The sequence below is a fragment of the Aulostomus chinensis genome, chromosome 2, assembly GCF_037954235.1.
Source record: "Aulostomus chinensis isolate RoL2024-O1b breed Wild chromosome 2, RoL_Achi_v1.0, whole genome shotgun sequence".
Classification (NCBI taxonomy): domain Eukaryota; kingdom Metazoa; phylum Chordata; class Actinopteri; order Syngnathiformes; family Aulostomidae; genus Aulostomus; species Aulostomus chinensis.
The window spans coordinates 4,533,605-4,555,449 of record NC_141321.1 but is presented as its reverse complement, the minus strand read 5'-3'; the positions used below and the strand labels follow the sequence as shown (position 1 = coordinate 4,555,449).

The window sequence follows — 21,845 nt, the reverse complement described above, 5'->3', positions numbered from 1 at the left end:
AAACTGGAAATGTGAAAGACGTGGATGAGCGTCTTTCACATGCATGTGTGTGTATTGACAAGTGTGGTCAATACACACTCCCTCTTGGATTATCACACCCAGGCAGCGGGCAGTCTAATATGCCCATCTGTCAATCATTCTTACTCAGGCTTACTGCTGTATAGAAAGAAAAAAAATACAACGGATATCTCCAACACACACCCTCACCACATACTCATTCATTATGCTCACTTCACATGTGTGACAGTCAATTCTAAAGACACCAAATCATCTTTTTAAGCTCTCAAAGTAAGCAGAATATTTTACGATGATTTTCTGATGCCGAGCTGGAAGGGTGCAGTATTGTCTTTGCTGCTGCTCATCAGGGACTGTATTTGAAAATGAAAATGGAATTTTGAAATTCATGGGCAAGATGGTGATGCTGAGGAGAACACATCCAGGGCCACACCTTGATGCTGGCGCTCGGTCAAGCTCAAGCATCATCGTTGGTTTCAAGCCGGCACATACAAGGTTTTACGCCAAGCGTCCCCATCCTTTGACGAACTTATGAACGTGCTCTCCGTCGACCCAAAATCATGGAAAAACTGGCTGCCACCTCCTCCAAGGCCTGCTTCACCTCCTCCCAGTCCTGCTCCACCTCCTCCCAGTCCTGCTCCACCTCCTCCCAGACCTGCTCCACCTCCTCCCAGTCCTGCTTCACCTCCTCCCAGTCCTGCTCAACCCCCTCCCAGTCCTGCTCCACCTCCTCCCAGTCCTGCTCCACCTCCTCCCAGTCCTGCTCCACCTCCTCCCAGTCCTGCTCCACCTCCTCCCAGACCTGCTCCACCTCCTCCCAGTCCTGCCTCAGCCCCTCCCAGTCCTGCTTCACCTCCTCCCAGTCCTGCTCCACCTCCTCCCAGTCCTGCCTCAGCCCCTCCCAGTCCTGCTCCACCTCCTCCCAGTCCTGCCTCAGCCCCTCCCAGTCCTGCCTCAGCCCCTCCCAGTCCTGCTCCACCTCCTCCCAGTCCTGCTCCACCTCCTCCCAGTCCTGCCTCAGCCCCTCCCAGTCCTGCTCCACCTCCTCCCAGTCCTGCCTCAGCCCCTCCCAGTCCTGCCTCAGCCCCTCCCAGTCCTGCTCCACCTCCTCCCAGTCCTGCTCCACCTCCTCCCAGACCTGCTCTACCTCTGGTGGCTTCTGTGGATTCCTGCTGCTCCCCTATATAAATATAAGACAGGCGCATGTGTTTTTCTCCTGGTGCATGAGGAGCTCTGTTTCTGAGAACTGCTCTCTCCTCCAGGGTTACAATGTGAGCACCACTGACGTAGCAACACCTCAAGTCCTGGTGCAGCCTGGGCTTTCAGGGAACGACACAAGGCTCTCTGATTGGTTGAGTGATGTCACGTCTGGAACACACCTATGAATAATTAGGAGTCTGATCGCGGCCTATTTGCCCAGTGCACCCTGGTTTGTGCTCTGATGATGGGCCCTCTCAATAATACAAGAGGATGAACACACCCTTAGTGCACGCCACACACTTAACGCCATCGATCGCTTAAATAGGGCCCAAAATCACCAAGAGATATGCTTGCAAACAGAAAGATAGTGAAGTATTTAAAGCTGCAATGGATCGTAGTTCCATTTAAATGAACGTTCCCCATATTCAAGCCTTCGCCAAATGAATGCATCCTCACAACGACCATCAGCTCATTCAGGTACATCACTGCATTACACACGATGGCGACATTCCATCACTGCCAAGTGCTTTTTGCTGAGTAAAACCTAAAAGGACCTTATTCCCAGTCGTGATAAGTGAGAGGCTGAGAGTAAAGAGAATATCTGGCCTTTCAGGGAAGGCGCTTTCTACTTGGGTTTGTGCAGGAACATTGGTCACTCATGGTGCAGGACAATGGTACAATTTTGAGCGAAAGATTTGTGAGCAATTTGCAAGAAATACAAATCACACAATGTTCTCAGGTGCAAAGCAGTCGAAGTATCATTTCGGTTGGATGTCGGTGCACCACATCTGTACTCACAACTGCTGTTTCAAGCTCTTTTTCTCTCTCAGAAGGGTTGTTGTTGTTGAAACACCCACCAAAATTGTCTGTCACAATCAGTGACAGAATGAATAAAGTCACAAACATCATCCACAATCTCCAACAGCTGTTGGTGTTGTCACTCTTCATCACTGTCTGTAATATCGTCACTAAATTGATCCAGGACATCAGGCAGATGGAAGGCCTCCTCTGACTTATCGCTGTCAACGTCTGTATCCAGTGGTTGATTAATGACATCAGCAGTCTGGCTCACAGCAGCTGTAATTACCCCCCCCCCCCCCCCCACACACACACACACTGATCTATGCGCTACATGCTGAAGGCACTCCTCTAGAATGCTTAGAGCAGGTGCCTTTACAGGATCCTAATATTTCATTTCTCATTGGAATAACTGGCTATAATTGCACCAAAACGCTGGTCGGATCAACAACCATTGAAGCGATTGGCATCCTTCCTCTAAGCGACAGTAAAAGGTCAAAACGGTAAATTTGTTCTAATCCAGCCAATTTCCAGTTTTATGGTTTTTTTGAGGAATTAAGAGGAGAGGAACCATTGAGGAACGGCCTTGGCTGAGGCCTGGATGTGGGCTGGACGAGAACTCGCTTGAGGCTGAGGCTGAGGACAGCAGCATTACTGACTACTAACATGAAACTACCAAAGATCATGTGATCAAATGCACAAGAATGAAATGAATTTCATGGAAATCCTTTTAAAGTCCATTCAGACATTTTACTCAGATGAATGGAAGTCCTAGAGGAGACACCAGGGGGTTGCCAGAGCTCAGAGGAATCGACCCTCTGGAAACCGTGGATGTGAACACAAAAGTCTGTCTGATGGTTGTTGAGATATTTCCAAAGTAACCAACCACCGTTATATAAAAATGTTGAATGTGGAGTTTATTGAAAACCTGCCTTCGACTCATTGAAGGCTTTTTGAAGTTGAAAATAATTTATCTCCATTTCCACTATCTTATCCATTAGAAACAAATATTTCTATTTGGATATATTGTCTAACTTTGACGTTGTCTCCCCAAACTGACAATAAATTGTTTTGTTTTTATTAAACCGCTTCTAAATACATAACTTGGCTTCTGTCCTCCAGAACAAGTTAGTAAATCATTTCTGAGGGTTCCTTGAGATCTGGCGTGACATCGTTGCCTGACTGGTGACTGAATGTTAGCGAATTCAGGCGTGAGCCTCAAACGTCCAGATCACATTTCATGGCTATCAGGATGCATGTGCAAAATCTGACAAAGCACAACCCTTTGAATGTCCTGTGAGGTCCTGCATGGAGGTTGAATATTTCATACGTTACCTGCCTGAAATGTCAGACAGCCAGAAGTAAACTTAGTCACCAGGTCGTCCTCTCTGGGTGAGAACATCCACAGAACAAGTAAATAAAGAGCAAATGAAATCGCTGATGCCTGAAGAACTGACAAGTCTCACAATAACTCCTGTTATCACCATTAATCTTTACAAAATGATGCAGCACCTGTGTTTATTGGTCCCTGTCACAATTCTAACCGGCATGTACCCAGCACCGGGATCAGCACTGCATATTTTGACATCCTGTCCAGTCAGACGTGACGGGCAGATTGTTCCTGGCACCTGCTGGTGCAAAATCAAACATAACAAAACAAAGCAGAAATCTGACTGTTTGAATAATTCTCCCTGCAGGCAGCTGTTGTTAGCCACATCTCAAACATCTGCATGCGCAAGTGTGAGCCGTCAGTGTTCAGGGTTTAGCCACATGAATGATGCCACGCAGACGATCCTTCCATAGAGCTCCTGTTGAGCTCCTGAGGTGATGGAGGGCCACGGAAGCTCTGTGTGACCTCTACCCCTGAGTCCTGATACCCACAGGTCAGCTCGCATTGTTGAACGTTCCATTGCCTCATCCCATGGCCAATGGGGGGTGAACACGAAGATAAATTCAGAGCTCACCCAGAGAGAACACATCAGCAAATCCACATTTAATCATCTTTAAAAAAGCAGCTGCTGACAAGCTTCAGATATCAACATCCACGAACACTGACAGGAGCAGAGCCGCTTCTTTGATGCTGAAGTCATGTGTCCACGGTGTCGTACATTCACGCCATTCACACCTCAAAATATGATAAAAGTGGTGTTTTTCAAGCTGACTGAAATGTGCAGATCTCATTCACAATTGTTTTACTCTACTATTTTGGGCAGGAACCCTAAATCCAGGGTAAAAGTCCCATTGGCTGGCAGCATCCACAGAGGCACTTTGAGGCTGGTCCACAGCAACACCGGATGCCTGAGGCTCTCTTTTGCTTTGGAGAGTGAAATAGAAGCTGCTAAATCGCTCAGATTCTTAAAAATGGCACCTTTGAAAACCAGAACAATTCAATCATAAAAATTGTTTTTTAGTTCATTAAAAAAAAATTAAGTTGTTTGGGTACACAATAATAAGACTGACAAGGAACAGATTTAAAACTAATCTTGAGGTCTTATTTGGCATTAGGCCCTTCTAGAAGTTCTCCACATTAACAAAGGAAAAAGTAACAGCTGTGACGGTGATATTTCACCCAAAAAGAGGAGTTTGCTTATCATGTACTCACTGTTTGACGTCTTAAATTCAAGCCTTTCCACTCTGTTTAACTTTGATTCCAGAATTCATAACAGGAGCAACATTAGCTTCATTCTAATGCTGGGGGATGGAGACCAAAGACGAACAGCAAAACTTCAAAATGTCCCATCATCCAGTATAATCCCAGCCTTCCTCTCCCAGCTTCCTCACATGATCAATTCCTCACACTTGATTTGAGCTGCAAAATGCTTAACTGATGTGGAAATCCTGCCTCCTAGATTGAAAACTAACATGGAGTCGTGCTGTGATTAATCAAGACATCTAACAGCAAGAACTTGATAAAAAAGTGAGGTATCACTTTTCAAGCAAAATCAAAAGTGACACAGACGATGCAGGATTGTATACATCTTGAGAACTGCTGCAAATATAAAGCATGTGTCTGATCTTCCATGTGTGAGAGAAACACTCAGAAGGGTAAGATCAGAATTTGTTCGGGGAGGCAGAGGTTGCGTCAAAATGATAACTTTCTTTAAGTGGATACAGGCAATTCTTTTCATCCATTTTCTACTGCTTATCTTCTCAAGGGTCACGGGGGGTGGAGCCTATCCCAGCAGCCTTCCCCCTGGACGGGTCACCAGTCCATGGCAGGGCCAACACATAGAGACAGACAACCATTGGCTCTCCCAGCCACGCCTACGGTCAATTTAGAGTCTGGATTAACCTGGTCCCTCTTGATGTCTTTGGACTGTGGAGGAAGCTGGAGTACCAGAGAGAACCCAGCAGGAACAGGGAGAACATGGAGACTCACCCAGAAAGACCCCGTGCTGCAGCCGGGGCTCCACCCACAACCTTCTTGCTGGGGGGCCACAGTGCTAATGACTGCTCCACTGGGCTGCCTGGCAATTCTTTCTTTTTTTCCTTTAATATATCATTATAATTTAAATGTTGAATGTACAGAATTGTTTTAACAAGGAAAAAAAGAGTTTTCACTGTGAAGCTCTGCCTGTTGCCAGGTAGGAGTTAAACTGAACGTTCACAGAATGACTGAGGATTGTAGCTTCATCCACCGGAGAAGTCAGGAGGGTCATGATGTCATAATACTTGAATATTCATATAAATACTTAAAAAATAAGAAGTATGTGACTGTGACATGGTTGTTGTTATGTTTCTGTTGTACAACAACAGAACGGAACAACTTACAGTATGAAAGTGTGTCCAGCCCAGTTTGGGTCACTGACTCTGGCATCCTCCTCCATGAGGGGCCTCACCAGTTGAATGTAACGTGTTTCAAGCTGTTGACCTTTGCAGGTAGATATTAGCTATATAACGTACAGCACTCTCTTCACACTGAATCCAGTTACTGTGAAAGCGCCTCTGTCTGCCAGAGGAGGGCATCACTGTGTGTGCCAACCAGCGTTGTGGGCACGATTTCACCAACAGCTGCAGTCCTACTGAAAAGCTTTGCTCAGTCGTTGCGCTCACATCAGGTGGGGCGTGTGCAGCTCCAGCGCTTATCACAGGGTTGTCCATGTTACCAGCAGCTCCAAATGTGCGCACGAGCCTCCAGCAAACACTGGAGCCGACTCAGCCCTGATGGGAAGGCATGCAGCATGCATGATGGTTCACTGGTAATGGACCAGTGAGGGGAAAATGGTGAAGCACTTTGGAGGAAGGTGACACGTAAGTACAGTCATTTTACACTACACAGTGTGAGAATTGGAGTCCATCAGATTCAGCTGGGAACTGTTCGGGGAGTGAAGCAGATCTGTTGGTTGAGAAGAGCAAGTGAAGGATCTCAAGCTTTGTACAAGTCTTCCTACATGCGCTGGCTCTGCCTCAAAATCTCACACAGCCGTATTGTTTCATCACATCCTTCCTAAGACCTCGTACTTTCAAACAAGCGAAGCACTTCAGGACCCTGATACAGTTCTTCTACATCATTCAGGCACATCATACAGCCTTGAAGCCAATGTCATGTTGACTGAAAGACAGAAAAACACCCGATAAAACAGCGGATTTGTGAGGCTGGACTGTTACATCACTTGTACAGGGTAAGAAAGCCAACGTGCGAGCCAGAGAGGGTTTATGGTGTTTAGACGCATTACAGACACACACACGCACATGCGTGCGCACACGCACACGCACACACACACACACATACACGCACACACACACACACACACGCAAACACACACACACACACACACTACATATCACCACTGTCATCAGTCCATGATTAACATTCACTAGCACAGCACACAGTCAGCACGAGGTTCAACAGGACAGAAGCTGTCAGACCAGAAGCTGGTTTGCATGCACGGGATTCAGGGGGAGGAGTTGGTGCCAGGGGTCAAGAGGTTAGGTACCAGGTACAAGGGTGAGGGGTGGTGGGGACACCCACCTCTGCAGCAGGCTGAACCCATGGTGGCCAATGGAAAATCCAGAGGACAAAAAGTCCCATCCCAAAATCCACAGTATCACCGCACCGGAATGGACAGAGACAAAACCTGAGGGCACGATGAGCAACCACCTACATGAACACCTTGGGCTAATCCTGGTGCTGGTGGGAGAGCTGGGGGTGGAAATGCTATGAAGAGGGGGAGGAGGACGTTGTAGGCTATGCTGCTTTTTGGGGGTAATCCTGCACAACTGCCGTGTTCCATTTAGCCTTTCACCAGGTTGCTGCTGTCTGAGGCTGCTGGCCGCTGGTGGATGGCGGGATTCCATGGGAGAGGGCAACGATTGCAGGATTACATCTTTAGATTAGATTTTCTTTCTCTTCATTCATTTTCTCTTGCCCTCTTTTATATAATTATTTGTTTGTTCATCTTTTCTCATTTTCTCTGAGGCCGTGTAATCCCCGACCTTTCTCTGCACTCTGCATCACGGGGCTGAGCCAGCATTCACAGAGAGTTTGTGTTCATTTCACTGACCTGGAAATGTTCTGCCTGTGGATCACCTAAAATCTGGACTCACCCAGACGAACAGTGTGTCTGGTGACGCAAGTGAATTCCAAATGTTTTACATACAGAAATGAAAAGAATGCCTGGATTTTTGTCTGTTGCTATCATCAATCTGGCTCTTTACAACTTAATAGGAGAGTTAAGATGCAACAAAGCAAGTGATGCAATAAATAGCAAGGAGCAAAAATCCATGGAATAGGTTCAAAAACTGTTTACTTCATCTTTTTTTGTGTTCGTGAGAAATCTTCACACCTCCTTCTCGTCCCCTCTAACACACACAGATGCAGAGAGAAACAACGCCAGATCTCATCCAGTATAGAGGTGTGCAGCAACCATCTTTGCCGTGTAGTTCTGAGCAAAAGGAATCTGACTGGATTGCGTCTGCTCCAGTCCTCACCATCAACCCTGCCATGTGCCAATGTGCTGATTACTGAAAAGATCTTACAAAAAGGATATCAGAAGCTGCTCTTGAACCATCCATCCATCCATTCCATTTTCTACCTATTATCCTGTTAAGGGTAGCGGGGGGGGGGGGGGGGGGTTGGGGGCTGGAGCCTATCCCAGCGGCTATGGGTGAGAGGCGGGGTTCCCCCTGGACAGGTCACCAGTCCATGGCAGGGCCAACACATAGAGACAGACAACCATTGGCTCTCCCAGCCACGCCTACGGTCAATTTAGAGTCTGGATTAACCTGGTCCCTCTTGATGTCTTTGGACTGTGGAGGAAGCTGGAGTACCAGAGAGAACCCAGCAGGAACAGGGAGAACATGGAGACTCACCCAGAAAGACCCCGTGCTGCAGCCGGGGCTCCACCCACAACCTTCTTGATGGGGGCCACAGTGAGGACCACTGCTCCACCGGGCCGCCCCTGCTCTTGAACCATTTGTGGGAAATGCATGATTTTGGTCTGACACTTCTCACTCTTAACAACCAGTCAGAATCCTAGAAGTTTGAAAACTGGATGTTTTAATTCTCGCTATGAACGAAAAAACACAAGAAAACCAAAAACCAGCATGTGCCTGCAGATGAATGGAGCCGGAGATATTAGCGATCTGAGCCGGAACCCATCACGGGGCCACAGCCTCATTTTGTTCCTCTTTCAGCTTCAGACTGCATCTCAAGACCACTGAAAATGAACTTTTTGCTGACGTTTGTCCAAAAGTATGTCAGGTGTTTATTGCAGGCTCACAACATAGTTGGAGACCTTTTGAACATTTGTAGTCACACACCAAGATAAAAAGACTATCATACTAAGATGAGTTAGTAAAAGAGCTGTTCACTCCATCTTCTGCTTCATCAACCACATCCACCCCTGAACAGTCACACAGACCAGTCAACACCTGTGGATCCCCAATGACGATCACTTCTCCCTGAAAGGAAGCAGTGGTCGTTCCTCCCGGCCTGCTCAGGGATTGTCCTGGTGTAAACATAAACTTTCATCCTCTTGGCCTCGCTCTCATAATCCCCTCCATGGGATTATACAGGGAGGTCAGTGAGGAGGATAAGACCATAGAGGATTTGAAATGTATCCAGTGTGTGTGTGTGAGATGGGGGGGGGGTCAGAAATATACCCTGGGTGGTTGTGGGTGGACCAGGGGTGGAGGATGAATGATGAATACTTGAAGGAATGAGAGGCACACAGGAGATTTGCTACTCACCTATATCTGTCTTTTTGTGGTTCTTGATGAGTTCAGCGAGCTCAAAGTTGCCAGCAATAATGGCGACCTGGAGACGGCAAAGAGCCGGGACGGGGACACACACACAACATTGGAGGTCAAACATTAAGAAGCATCAGGAAATGTTAAAATACATAAACTGTACAAGAGTGACATTTTGTTTCCTGCTGCAACTAAGACAGACCTTGTCCTGACTTAAAGGCATCCTGGTTATTTCAATATAAACAGCCTGCTATCCCTTTGTAAAAAGCTTCCTCTCAATGAATGAAGCATTACTACAGAACACCTGACAGTGGAAAACAGGGGATCTGTGTCCAGTTAGCTTGTATCTGCAGCACAAGAAAAATAGACACAGGTGTACTCATTCTAGAATGATCAGCTGCTTCATCTCAAGTCCGGGAGTCACCTCCTAATCTCTCCAGTCAGCAGTCACTGAATGAGATGTCAGAAAAATGAGTCTTTCCTCGTTTGTAGAAAGAGTGAGTGAATCCTCAGAGCTCACGGGGTTAACCATCTGTGGCCAGCAATGCACTAATCTACAACACGCGCACACACACACACACACACACACACACACACACACACACACACACACACACACACACACACACACACACACAGGTGACACAACTGCGTGCAGATTGTGGGGGGTGTGACTGGTGCCGTGGCAGTTTTATGTGACACATTTGTAAAACAATAGCAATGTAATTGTAGTGTCTGGCAGCACACGTTGTGTACGCGCGATGACGTCAGGGGTGCGGGACTGTCTGTGAGGGCAGAAAGGGGAATGAGAGCATGGTGACGACTGTCCTAACGGAGTTTGATTCTTCGTGCTAAGATGGAGTGTAGAACACTACAAGTGTCTAGAGCAGTGCACGGAGAAAGAAAAACAGCATGAAGTTGAATCGAGGAGGAAGAGATGAGGAGGAGGGGATGTGAACGGAATGAGCATGGCGCTACTGAGCGGTAACTCCCTCTGATGTCTCTGGTGACTCAGCTAATGTCGGTGTCTGCTGGCAAAAATGGACAATGGTCAAATAGTTTCCAGCCCTATTTTGTTGCGGCGGGAATCCGTGAAGATGCATGGGTAAAGGCTTTACTGCTACACTTAGCAGGGGCTGAAGTCCAAGACATCTTCCCTCTGGATGAAACTGCACATGACGGTGGCGACGACGGAGCAGTGAACAAGCTGAATGTCTACCCCGCAGAGGAAGGTCCCCTATGAGAGGCACGTGCTTACACAAGCAGAACAACACAAGGAGAGTCCAGAGGCAATTGCTTGTGTTCGCAGCTACATGTGATTTTGAGAACAACAGGGATGATTTCATACGTGACCAAGTGATTGACAAGTGCTCCTCAAACACACTGCGCAGACGGTTGCAGCGAGAAAAAAGATTTAAAACTCCCAGGGCGCCAAGACATTGCAAGAGTGATGAAGACAGCAGATTATCAGGCTGAATAGATGGAAAAATTCACAGTTTATGCTGAGGAAAAGAAGCAAGACAAAAGTAGAAACACATCTGTAAGATCCAGATTCTCCTCAACTCAAAGTCAAGGTCAGTCACCACGTGATGAGCACAGCATCAGGTGTTACAGATGTGGGCCTGCAGGACACCAGTGGCGAGTGAGGAGTGACAAAGAACAAAAAGTGTAACAACCGTGGAAAAGGACATTTCACAAAGAAGTGTAAAACCAAGAGAATGGCTACAGGAAACAGAGTCACAACCACAGTCACACACCAAGGACCCAGCGACAGCGAAGATGACCGCGCTGCTGAGGACCACTGTCCATCTCAAGAAATGACCCACCAGTGGAGATGCTGGTAGATTCAGGACCTTCGTGTAACAATGGGACAGAATCCAAGTTTAAAGAGTTGAAGTCAGAGTGACATCAAGCTACAGCGCCCAGGGAAGAGAGTCTACAGCACCTCGCCATGGAATAGATGTTTCACTGCTGAATTCAAAGCGAAGGAAAAATCAGAAACAGTCGCAACAAGTTATCGAAGAGGCGCAAATCCGTGTGTTAGGCAGACGCACTGCTGCTAAATTGGGACACAAGACATCGCAGCTTTCACAGCTGAGCTAGAGGACGAATATATAGGCTGTGTTCAAGGCTTAGGAAAACTGAAGGACTTTCAGCTGAAGCAGCATGGGGAGGACCGTGTGCAGCCACTTGCACTGCCTGATTGCAGAATACCTTTCAGTGTGGGAAAACAAATGGAGTTGGAATTGTCAGCAGTTACTTTACAGAGCCGTATCGAAACTTGAGACCGGAGTAAATATGACCTGCTTATCAGACGGTCAAAAATGAGCTCTCCAGAGGGGAAAATAGTGTTGAGATGTTCCAGAATTGTAATTCCTCATGCTGCACAAAGACAAACACTGATGTTAGCCCATGATGGTCAACAAAGCATAATAAAAAACCAAACAGATTCTGAGAAGACAAGTGTGGTGGCCTGGAATTGACCGAGAGGCCGAGGAGGTAGAGAGGGCAGGTCATGCCGAGTCAACAGTTCAGCTTGACAGGAGGTCCCTCCCACTGGGACGGAGCTCCCAGCACAGCCACGGCAGATGCTTGCTATGGACATGTGAGGCCCGTTTCCATCAGGACACAATCTGCTGGGACTGGCTGACGACTACTCCAGGTGGGTGAGTGTTGAGATCCTTCAGAACGCTGTCCACAATTGGACTTGTGTTCATGGTTGCATAGTGAGTTCTCATAACGTAAGTCATCTATCTAGAAGTGAGGGATGTAGTGTCTGGCAGCGCACGTTGGGACTGTAGGTGAGGGCGAAAAGGGAAATGAAAGCATGGTGATGACTGTCCGAGCGGAGTTTGATGATTCCTGTTAAGATGGAGTGTAGAACAGTACAGTCATGATTTGTCATCATGACGTTTATCCTCCAAGAAGGTTTTTGGTGTCCATTTGTGTATTAGCTGGATTACACAACCGACTGGGACCATTTCCTTGAAACTGGTTGGAGGGAGGGTGGCACTGTGGAGCAGTGGTCCTCACTGTGGCCCCCAGCAAGAGGGTTGTGGGTGGAGCCCCGGCTGGAGCACGGGGTCTTTCTGGGTGAGTCTCCATGTTCTCCCTGTTCCTGCTGGGTTCTCTCTGGTACTCCAGCTTCCTCCACAGTCCAAAGACATCAAGAGGGACCAGGTTAATCCAGACTCTAAATTGACCGTAGGCGTGGCTGGGAGAGCCAATGGTTGTCTGTCTCTATGTGTTGGCCCTGCCATGGACTGGTGACCTGTCCAGGGGGAAGGCTGCTGGGATAGGCTCCACCCCCACCACCCTCAACAGGAGAAGAGGGAGAACATGGAGGGAGGGAGGGATGGAGGGATGGATGGAGGGATGGAGGGATGGAGGGACTGAACATGGGCCATGGGAGAACCAATTAGGTTTTTGGAGCAATCTGAATCGTGTGGTGGATCCCAACTCATTTTTCATTTTTCTTTAATGCTGTGAGTGTCGAGTAGCTAAGTGGCACCATCTGCGTCTTACGAGCATGTTTGGAAGCCCTCCAATCAGGGCTGAGCTCAAACAGTTCTTCCACACCAACAGCAATCATCTCCTGATTGGATCTTGTGGTAGATGAGATGAACATACTGAACATGACAACCGTTGAGGAAAATGGCGTCTCTGGATGGAGCCAGCACGTTTGTTAGCAGAATTAACACCTGTAAATTAACCCAACTGAACTAGAACAGGCAGACGCGCTGGCAGAGTTTCCCTTCAAAAGGACGCTTTGCCGTTCCTCTGAGTTGAGCGGCTGCAGGAGCTTAGCCATCAAGTCGTGTACGCTGCGTTGTAGAGCTCAACTTCTGAGCCCGTGAGATTTGCATGGTCTTCAAAGTGGAACATCACACACAGAGTGGGAGGTGGGAAGGTGATAAAAGGTGCTATTTTTCACACCAATATTTTTTCACCAGAATTTAAGCAAAGGTGTATTATTTCACACAGTATAACTGTCCGGGTTAAAACAACAAACAAACCTTGATGGAGCTGGACAGGACTAACCTCTAACTACCCCCTGGACTCACATGAGGCACCACAAGGATTTCAGGAGTGAGAATAAATACCAGTTTTGTTTAACTTGCTGGACCTCTTATGCTTTTGAAACTGCAAACTAATAATTGATACGACTCCATTTAGCAGACTCCATTTCATGGTATGAAGAGGTAATGATCATCTTTGAGGAATAAGCCATAATTCAAGAGCCGATTCAGTTCAGCTACGGCCGCGTGTCCGATGTCTGTGGTGTCTCCCAAATGCTGGACCGATATTTCTGTTGATTTGACTTCTACAGGAACTCATGTCATGGTTGGAAAATACAGTACAATCCAGTAGTGAGCTGGAGTCATGGATGGGGTAGAGTAGTGGGTGGCCCTCCACCCTAGAGATACCATGAAAGCCTTGAATTAACAAAATGTGACTGAGCTGGTTTTTCTGTGGTTCCAGCAGGTGTTGAGGTTTGGAGCATGAGCATGAAAAAGGTGGTGCAGGAACAGGACCGTGTGGATTTATGGAGATGAACACACACTGACTCATTAGCAAGTATGGCGAATGAACGCAGATCAACTCTGTAGCTGCGCCAGAGCTTTCTGCTTCATCACCCATAGTCCTGCGGCAGTAATGAGTGACACTCCTGCCCCCCACAGACCTGTATGGGTACTGTTGGGGTGTCCTGTTGGTAAGAACTGAGCAGGCCGCCAGTGGTGGCCCTGAAGAGATATGGCAGATATGTCAGTCGAACATAACGTGTTCATTTTCATATAAATACATGAACTTGTCACTGGAAATTTTCATTAATTACTCAGGAAATTAATATGACTTGGATGTCAGCGCTCTTCAGCGTGAACAGGAACTTACAAACATATTCCCTGCATGTTTTTAATCAAATTGTAGAAATCAGTTCAAGGCTCTTTATGCAGTACATACAGCAGGTAGTCTGTTGAGCATCATTTTGTAGTCCAGCTCTGGATGAATACTCTGTACAGATGTAGATCAAATCAAAGGGTCATTTTTATAGCAATAGATATGAAAATAATATTTATTTTTCAGCTATTTGTTTTATCTTAACTGATCCATATTATACATGTCAATGATGTAGAGTTTGTGACGGTGTCAATCACACACCAGGGGGCAGCAAAGAGGTTTCTCTGTCTGTGTTGGCAGTGAGGTCACTACCGTTGACCCAGATCAAGCTGCCGGTTGATGTGCTGCTGGCACAGAGCTCGTGGGGTGTTACAGGATTTACAGTTAACACACACAAACACACGAGTTAAATATGGAGGAGAGAGAGAGAGAGAGAGAGAGAGAGAGAGAGAGGGAGATAAAAGACAGTGATGGAGAGCAGGTGTAGTATCAAAGTCGTGCTGACTCAAGTATTTATTCTATCCACTTCCTTAGACAGTTGACCTTTGATTCATACACACAGTATTTCTCAGGAAAAGCACATTGGAAACCAGCGGAAACATGAATCTCCCAACAAATCAACACACTGCATATACAAGATCCCAGACCGTCTCACTGGAAAATAAAAAGGCTCACTTTGAACTTCAAATCAACGGAATCTCGAGCTCCAACATGGATGCAAATGTGCTGCTTCCTGTGTGGGAGATGGAGGAGGGGACGTGTCCTTAATGGTGAATGCTGGCTGGATCGCCCACTCATATAGAGGATCTCCCATTGCGCATGCTGCAGTGTGTGACAAATACATGACAGGATATGTGATCCCAGCGCAGGCTCACCAGATGGGTTTGCGTTACACATCAGGCCAAAGTGACGGATGAACTCATCATTTTCACTGTGGCCTGAAAACAGTTTGATCCATTAAAGACTGGGAGCGTGAGCTGTTTGAAGCTCTGGTTAAACTGGTAAGAGCTTGTCCTTCAACGCCAGGACTTGAGGAGGCATCTGCTCCTCTGTGCATCAGTGCACTGGACACTGAGAGGATTCACGCCATCCTAGATAATTGTTATAAAACATGTGAGCAGCAGCATAAGCAGCTGTGGTCTTTTTAGATTTACTTTTATGGACTAACTGCTGTTGAACACAATTGTAACATTTAAACCAAATCACCAGATTAAGGCTTCAGGGTCTAATCCTTTTAATGCATGAATATCATTTAAGTTAAGAAACTGAGGCACCGGCTGTGCGTCAAGTCACACCTGAAGTTGCATTCACTGATTTTGGCCACTTGAAGGAGACTGAAAAACAACCTTATTTCATTTTACTTATTGCTTTTAAAACAAAAAGATTTTTCATGGGAACTTTGATTTTATTTGTCTTGCTGTGGCCTGAATCGTGGTTTATTTAGATTGTCTAAACCGCTTGATTTGGAGGTCAAACTGACAGTTAAATGTTCCCCTCATTGCACATGAACACAGTGTCAACAGTCTGGGGGGCCATTTTTCTCTTTACTTCTTGTACTCTGATGAAACTAGAAGGTCTGCTTTCAGTCGGTCTCTGGTTTTAACGCAGTCCCGCCCCTCCGAAGCTGCCAGCCTGTCCTCCCCAGAAGAGCCAGCAGACAGAACAACCTACACCAATCAACCACAACATTATGACTGCTGGCAGGTGCAGAGAAGAACAGGAGCAATGTGACGATCTTGTTGTGGGTGACGACGTTAGGCAGCAAACAAGAACATTCTGTCCTTGATGTCGATGTGTTGGAAGCAGAACAAAATGTGCAGGAGTGAAGATCAGAGCAACTTTGACAAAAGCCAGATGTGACAGCGAGACAACCGGGTCAAACCATCTCCTACACTGCGGGTCTTGTTGGGTGGTCCTGGTCTGCAGTGGGTGGCACCAACTAAAAGTGGCCCGAGGAGGGACAACTGGTGACAGGTGATAGGGTCATGGGCAGCCAATGGGCTGGCCCATGTTGTTCAATCCCACAGTGGAGCTGCTAAAGCACAAAGTGCTGAAACACTGAATGCTGGTTCTGGCAGCTGTCAGAACACCCAGGTCACTGCTGCTGGCTGCGTAGCTCCAGATGTGTCACAGTGCCCATGCTGACATCTGTCCACCCCCTGGCAACAATTAGCATGAGAGCCCCACACCTGGACCATGCAGGGCTGTGGATGGCCAGGTGTGTGGGCATGGCTTACCAGGGGGAGGAGATGTTAGCAAGAGCTCATTGTTGCATGGTTGAACCATTGTAACATGATGAAGTCTCAACTAGTCAACGCTGAGAAGAGTGTGGATCTGGCCTGTTTGCCTGCACCTCAGCGATCACAGGAAACCATCAGCTTCTGGACCGTCTGAGCGCAGTTGTCTGGCTCCTCTACATAACTGCACCCCAACCAGCCAGTCTCTTCCCTCCCGTTGATTCTTGAAGCCTCTGGAGAGATTTTGCGATGACCCAGTTGTAGTTCTCCCATGAATCCACATATTCATAGAAAACTACTGGAGAGATTTACTTTGTAAAAAGTTGATAGAAAGATCTGGAAATACCAGCAGAGGGTGCTTGTCCTACATTTCCAAGATTCACTGTAACTGATGACACAAACCAGGTAACCAATGAGCACCGGGAAACACAGTCAGAGTTTAACCCTCATTATCATTCCGCCGCCCACCATCACTACCACTCCTGCCTTCACCACCCCCACATCGATTCTTTTCCTGTTCTCCTCTGGTTGCCATGGAAACAAATGGTTGTGTATAACATAGAAGCAAGTTGGGGGGGGGGGTGACAAGAGGTGGTGCACAGGGTGACAACATCAGCAGAGGCAAGAAGTCTGCAAGACCGGGAGGGTGGGGGGGCTGAGGTCTCAGGAGACTGAACTCAATCAGCAATCGATTATGAATCCCAGCGTAGCCACAGAGCCATGAAAATGCACACTCCAAACCTCACAGGCTGATCAGAGGTCAGTCCCGAGGGATTCACTGTCCCCTCTTTCTCTCATTATCTTGACTCTCCCTGTCATTACGCCCATCAGCCTGGTTTTAACAAAAGTCTGTTTAACTGAAGGAGTCTACAAAAGCTAGAGGAACACCTACGAGGCTGGGGGAAATATTGATATCCATCGCAATAAATGGGGATACCTTTTTTCCCAATACAATATCAATATATAATAATTTCCTGTAGCAGTGAGTGAGGCAGTCAAGGACACAGCCAATCAGAAGCCAGCTAGCCTGGAAACTCTAAAGCTGATGTTTGGAGGCACTTTAGCTTTCAAATCAAAAGAGGGACATTAAAAAAAACAAGTGGAGGACAAAGAAAACGGCTCTTTAAAACCTGTCTTGCAGCCATGAGATGTTCAGGGAACACAACCAAACTCATGTAAAACCCACCTGACATTGTGAAGCCATCCGACTGTGACCCAAGTACGGCGAAAGGTAGTGTATCGTGCAGTCCTTCTAACACCCATCTCTAACACTGTAACAGTTCAGTGCAGAACTGCTCATCAAACACTACCATCTGTGGCCAGAATTCCTTTCATTTTAAAGCTGCAAATGATTATAAAGCGCTACCAAACACTCAAGTCAGACCCCAGTGTCAGAATACCACACTCAAACCAACCCAAGGAGCTGGCAGCTGTGGCTGACTTCATGGCTTTGCTCTCTCTTTCCAGGTCCAGATCAGTGAGGAACTCCTTGGTCCTTCACCGGTTCTCGTACACGTTGTTTATTGATCGCTTCGTTTATTTGCTGTTCTCTGCATGTCGTGTCATACGTGGGTTACACTCTACTGTCTGTATTGCACCTGCTGTTTTTGTCATTTCTATATTCTTGCTGAATAAAAAAAGCAACAACAATCAACCCATTTTACCTGCATGAAAATAAAAATGATATTGTAATAAAAATATAATACAAATTTGCTCAGACAAGGGTGTGAATGTAGCAGCAGCCTCCCCCATCAGTCAGTGTGTGTCAACGGGTCAGCGGACCAGAAAAGTACAAGATGCAGTTCATTCAACTAAGTGTGTAAAACATCATGAGCGTTTCCCCACAATAACTAATCTAAAGGTGTTGAAGGTCCAACTACTTGGATAACTGGAGAGGTTCCTTATGTGGACAAGATACAGATAATTAGGCAATAATCACTCTATCAATAGGGGAGGCGTGGCTCAGAGGTAGAGAGGCCGTCTAGCAACCAAAGGGTCGCTGGTTTGATCCCCACTTCCCAGGCGACCGTGTCCAAGTGCAGTTTAGCAAGAAACAGAGCCCCTGATTACTCCTGATGGCCCCGCGGTGGACTGGTGACCCGTCCAGGGTGAAGCCCTGGGATAGGCTCCAGTCCCCCTGCAACCCTTAACCAAAAAGCAGTACTGAAGATGGATGGCTGGAACCACTTGATGGACAACAGATATATATTTCCTAGAATAAAGACAATATTTGTAATATAGGATACACAAATACTAATGACAATATCGTGATATATCTTAAAAAATAAAGAAAAATGATCAGTGCATTTATGTGATTATCATAAAATCATTAAGGGTGAGTTTTCCCTTTGCATGAATGAATGCATGAATACAAGAATAAAGGGAGTTGATCCTCCATATTGATCAATCATGAGTGAAGAGATGAAATAGGGTCACAGCTCTTCCTACTTGCGGAAATTGTTTCTGTTTTTATTCGTTTGATCTTATTCTTGCATGACTTAAATAAAGAATTCAATCCATCGATCACTCAATCAAATATTTCCAAAACCAGCATCTCATCGCTCCATCTCAGAGTCTTCATGGACACAGTACATGAGGACGGTGTCACCAAAAACATGGACCACACCCCCTCTGACTGTTGCAATGGATTTTAGCAAAGTTCATCCTAGAAAAAAAACAGATCACATGACCTCCATGGCAGAGGTTATTGTCAAGGCTTGTACCATTCCCTTGAATTCTGCTGACTCTGGTCGTGTCATAACACTAATAAACAGATTTTGATGGAAGGCAGCAGAGAGAGAGAGAGAGAGAGAGAGAGAGAGCGCGATCATAAGAAGAAGACTGTTCTAGACAAGTGGCAGGAGAAAGAGCTACAAGCTGTCCTTTCTGGAAAGGCCAAAGGAAGAAATTTGATCACATTCTTGAAAACATCTTGATTGTGTTCTGGATCTTTGATATGGAAAAACATCTGCTACATGGTTGACATCTCCAAAAAAAGGCACATTTTGAAGATCTCCCGAGTGCGTGCAGCCTCCCTGGTGGGGGACTTGTTTTCTGGTTTTATCGTGGTTTCAGATTCTGCTGGTGTTCATATCTCCAGTTAAAGCCGAACTGAGTTGAATTCTTGACACTGACACTGCTAGAATTTCCAAATGTCGGCTTACACTCTGACAAAACTGGTCCGATGGCAAAGGCATCCGCTTTGACAGGGATATTTGAACCCTTTGATGCTACTTTGGCATACTAGACCACATGACATGTCACTGGCAGTTGTGATTCACTGCACGTGACTCTGAATAATAAGGCAGAAAGCGTAGCAGAGTGGGAAATCACGTCTGACTTAGTTTGTGCCAAGGGCAATGGGAAGAAGAGGAAGAGACTGTGTGGGGCCAACGAGGGCAGGATGTAAAGTGGGAAGAAGGAAATAGAAAATAGACAATGACTATAATGGGAGGAGGAGAGAGGAATTAGATTAGAAGAATGGCTTTGAAAAAAGTGAAGAGGAGATACGAGGAAATTGGAGATGAAAATGGACTCAAGGGTGAGTTAAATCAGGTATTGTGGAGAGGATGAAAAGCTTAAAGGAGCACAGGGGTTGGACTGGAGAGTCACAAATACTGAGCGAGGACACCAAGAAGTGCTGGAGGAAGTGGAGAGGAGGTGGCCCATTGTTGGAGGGGATTGTTAAATAAAGAAAATTAATTGTAAGCTCTTTGAAAGCCCTCCAAGCAGAGGAACGGGCACTTGGAGAGAACGAGGGGGGTTTCACGCACTTCATCTCTGCGAAAATACTTTTCTTTGTGTTGAATGCAACAATGACTATCGGGCTAAGCTGTGGTGCACACACAGAAACAAACACACACACTCAGACACCCAACTGACACATGATATTATCAAATGGCATGGCTGCACTCCCACGCAGGATCCTAATGAAGAGCGCATGCAGCAGCACGTCAGCTCGCCTCATTCAGTGGTAGCAATTGCTGTGTATTAGCATTTGCACTTCTGTTTGTTAAGCTGCTCCTAGTTACGGTGTTTTGAAGCAGTTTGTTGTGTTAGAATTGACAAGCGTGCAGGATGCTCACTCTCATGATAGACATGCTTAAGATAAAAGAATAAATGAAGAGGAATGATCGAAGAAAACGAAATCAAGTCGGCTTTTTACGAAACCATGTGGACACACTTGGATTTCACTGGTATTTCTATGACGGTGGCTCCGATGTCCCGAGTCGACAGGGAGAGCGCAGAGTGTTGCCTGCTGCTGGGAGCTGCTGGCACCCCAGAGGCCTCGACCCCACGGCTGTCCAGTGAAGGAAGAGGCTGCAGCGGCTCATATTCAATGGACTTGTTCTCTCCACAGGTGAAGCTCATGCAGTACCAAGCATCTGTGTTGAGGCAGTATGTTGGTGAGTGTTTCACTGATGTGAATGGCGTCCACAGAGAGGCCCATTGTGCCGGTGGGGCTACGGTCTGGGGGTCACATGTCATGGACAACAGCCACAACCGCAGAACCTCCGAGGGAACAAGAGTGCAGTTCTCTACCGGGATCTGGTTCTGCGTCCGACTTATAACACAAGATTATGAAATAGAAACTTTGAACACTGTCAGAACTCATACGTGCCTCCAAGTGTTCTGGTTTGCCATGACATTTCTGCAGGAAGAAGAGCATCTACCAGCATGGACAGACAACACCTCATGCAGGAAGGCGAGCTGGGATGAGAACCCTTCCTCGCACTGTGACACTGCTAGAGTCATCACGCACGCTTCGGTCTTGGCCCGTAAATCCCAATCAGTAGAAACGTTACTGCTGCAGTGAACAATCGTATCTTACACCACAGCACATTCAGGTCACCAGTCCATGTCAGGGCCAACACATAGAGACAGACAACCATTGGCTCTCCCAGCCACGCCTACGGTCAATTTAGAGTCTGGATTAACCTGGTCCCTCTTGATGTCTTTGGACTGTGGAGGAAGCTGGAGTACCAGAGAGAACCCAGCAGGAACAGGGAGAACATGGAGACTCACCCAGAAAGACCCCGTGCTGCAGCCGGGGCTCCACCCACAACCTTCTTGCTGGGGGCCACAGGGAGGACCACTGCTCCACCCACAACCTTCTTGATGGGGGCCACAGTGAGGACCACTGCTCCACCCATAAGGATTTTATCCGAATACTAATTTATAGTTTTGAATAACATCTGGGTATCAATACTTTTGACAACCGTTACATCTAAATAGGTCCCATGGTTTTCAGTTAACTCTGACAGAACTTGACTGGCGTGCACACACACCCGATCTCGCTGTCCGCAAGTGGACAGAACCTCATCATTGGTGTCACTCAGTGGGAGCACATCCCTGCAGCCAGGCTGTATTCTGTAGAAAGTCTCCCCACATTAGTGGAGGTGGACATAGCAGCAGATTTGTTCAGCTGATCAACGTGGCACATGGTGAGTATTTGTTTCAACTCTAATGATTTGGATTCCTCTGATGCTCTAATCTCTTTCCTTG

General features: G+C 46.8%; 1 protein-coding gene across 1 annotated transcript in view; it reads right to left on the bottom strand.

Annotated features, from left to right (window-relative positions):
• LOC147268842 (SH3 and multiple ankyrin repeat domains protein 2-like) overlaps positions 1 to 21,845 on the bottom strand; it is a 256,844-nt gene that overhangs the window by 128,212 nt on the left and 106,787 nt on the right. Inside the window, exon 10 of the mRNA XM_086223330.1 lies at positions 9,205 to 9,271. Within this exon, the coding sequence (XP_086079456.1) occupies positions 9,205 to 9,271 (67 nt within the window). The remainder of the gene's footprint in view (positions 1 to 9,204; positions 9,272 to 21,845) is intronic.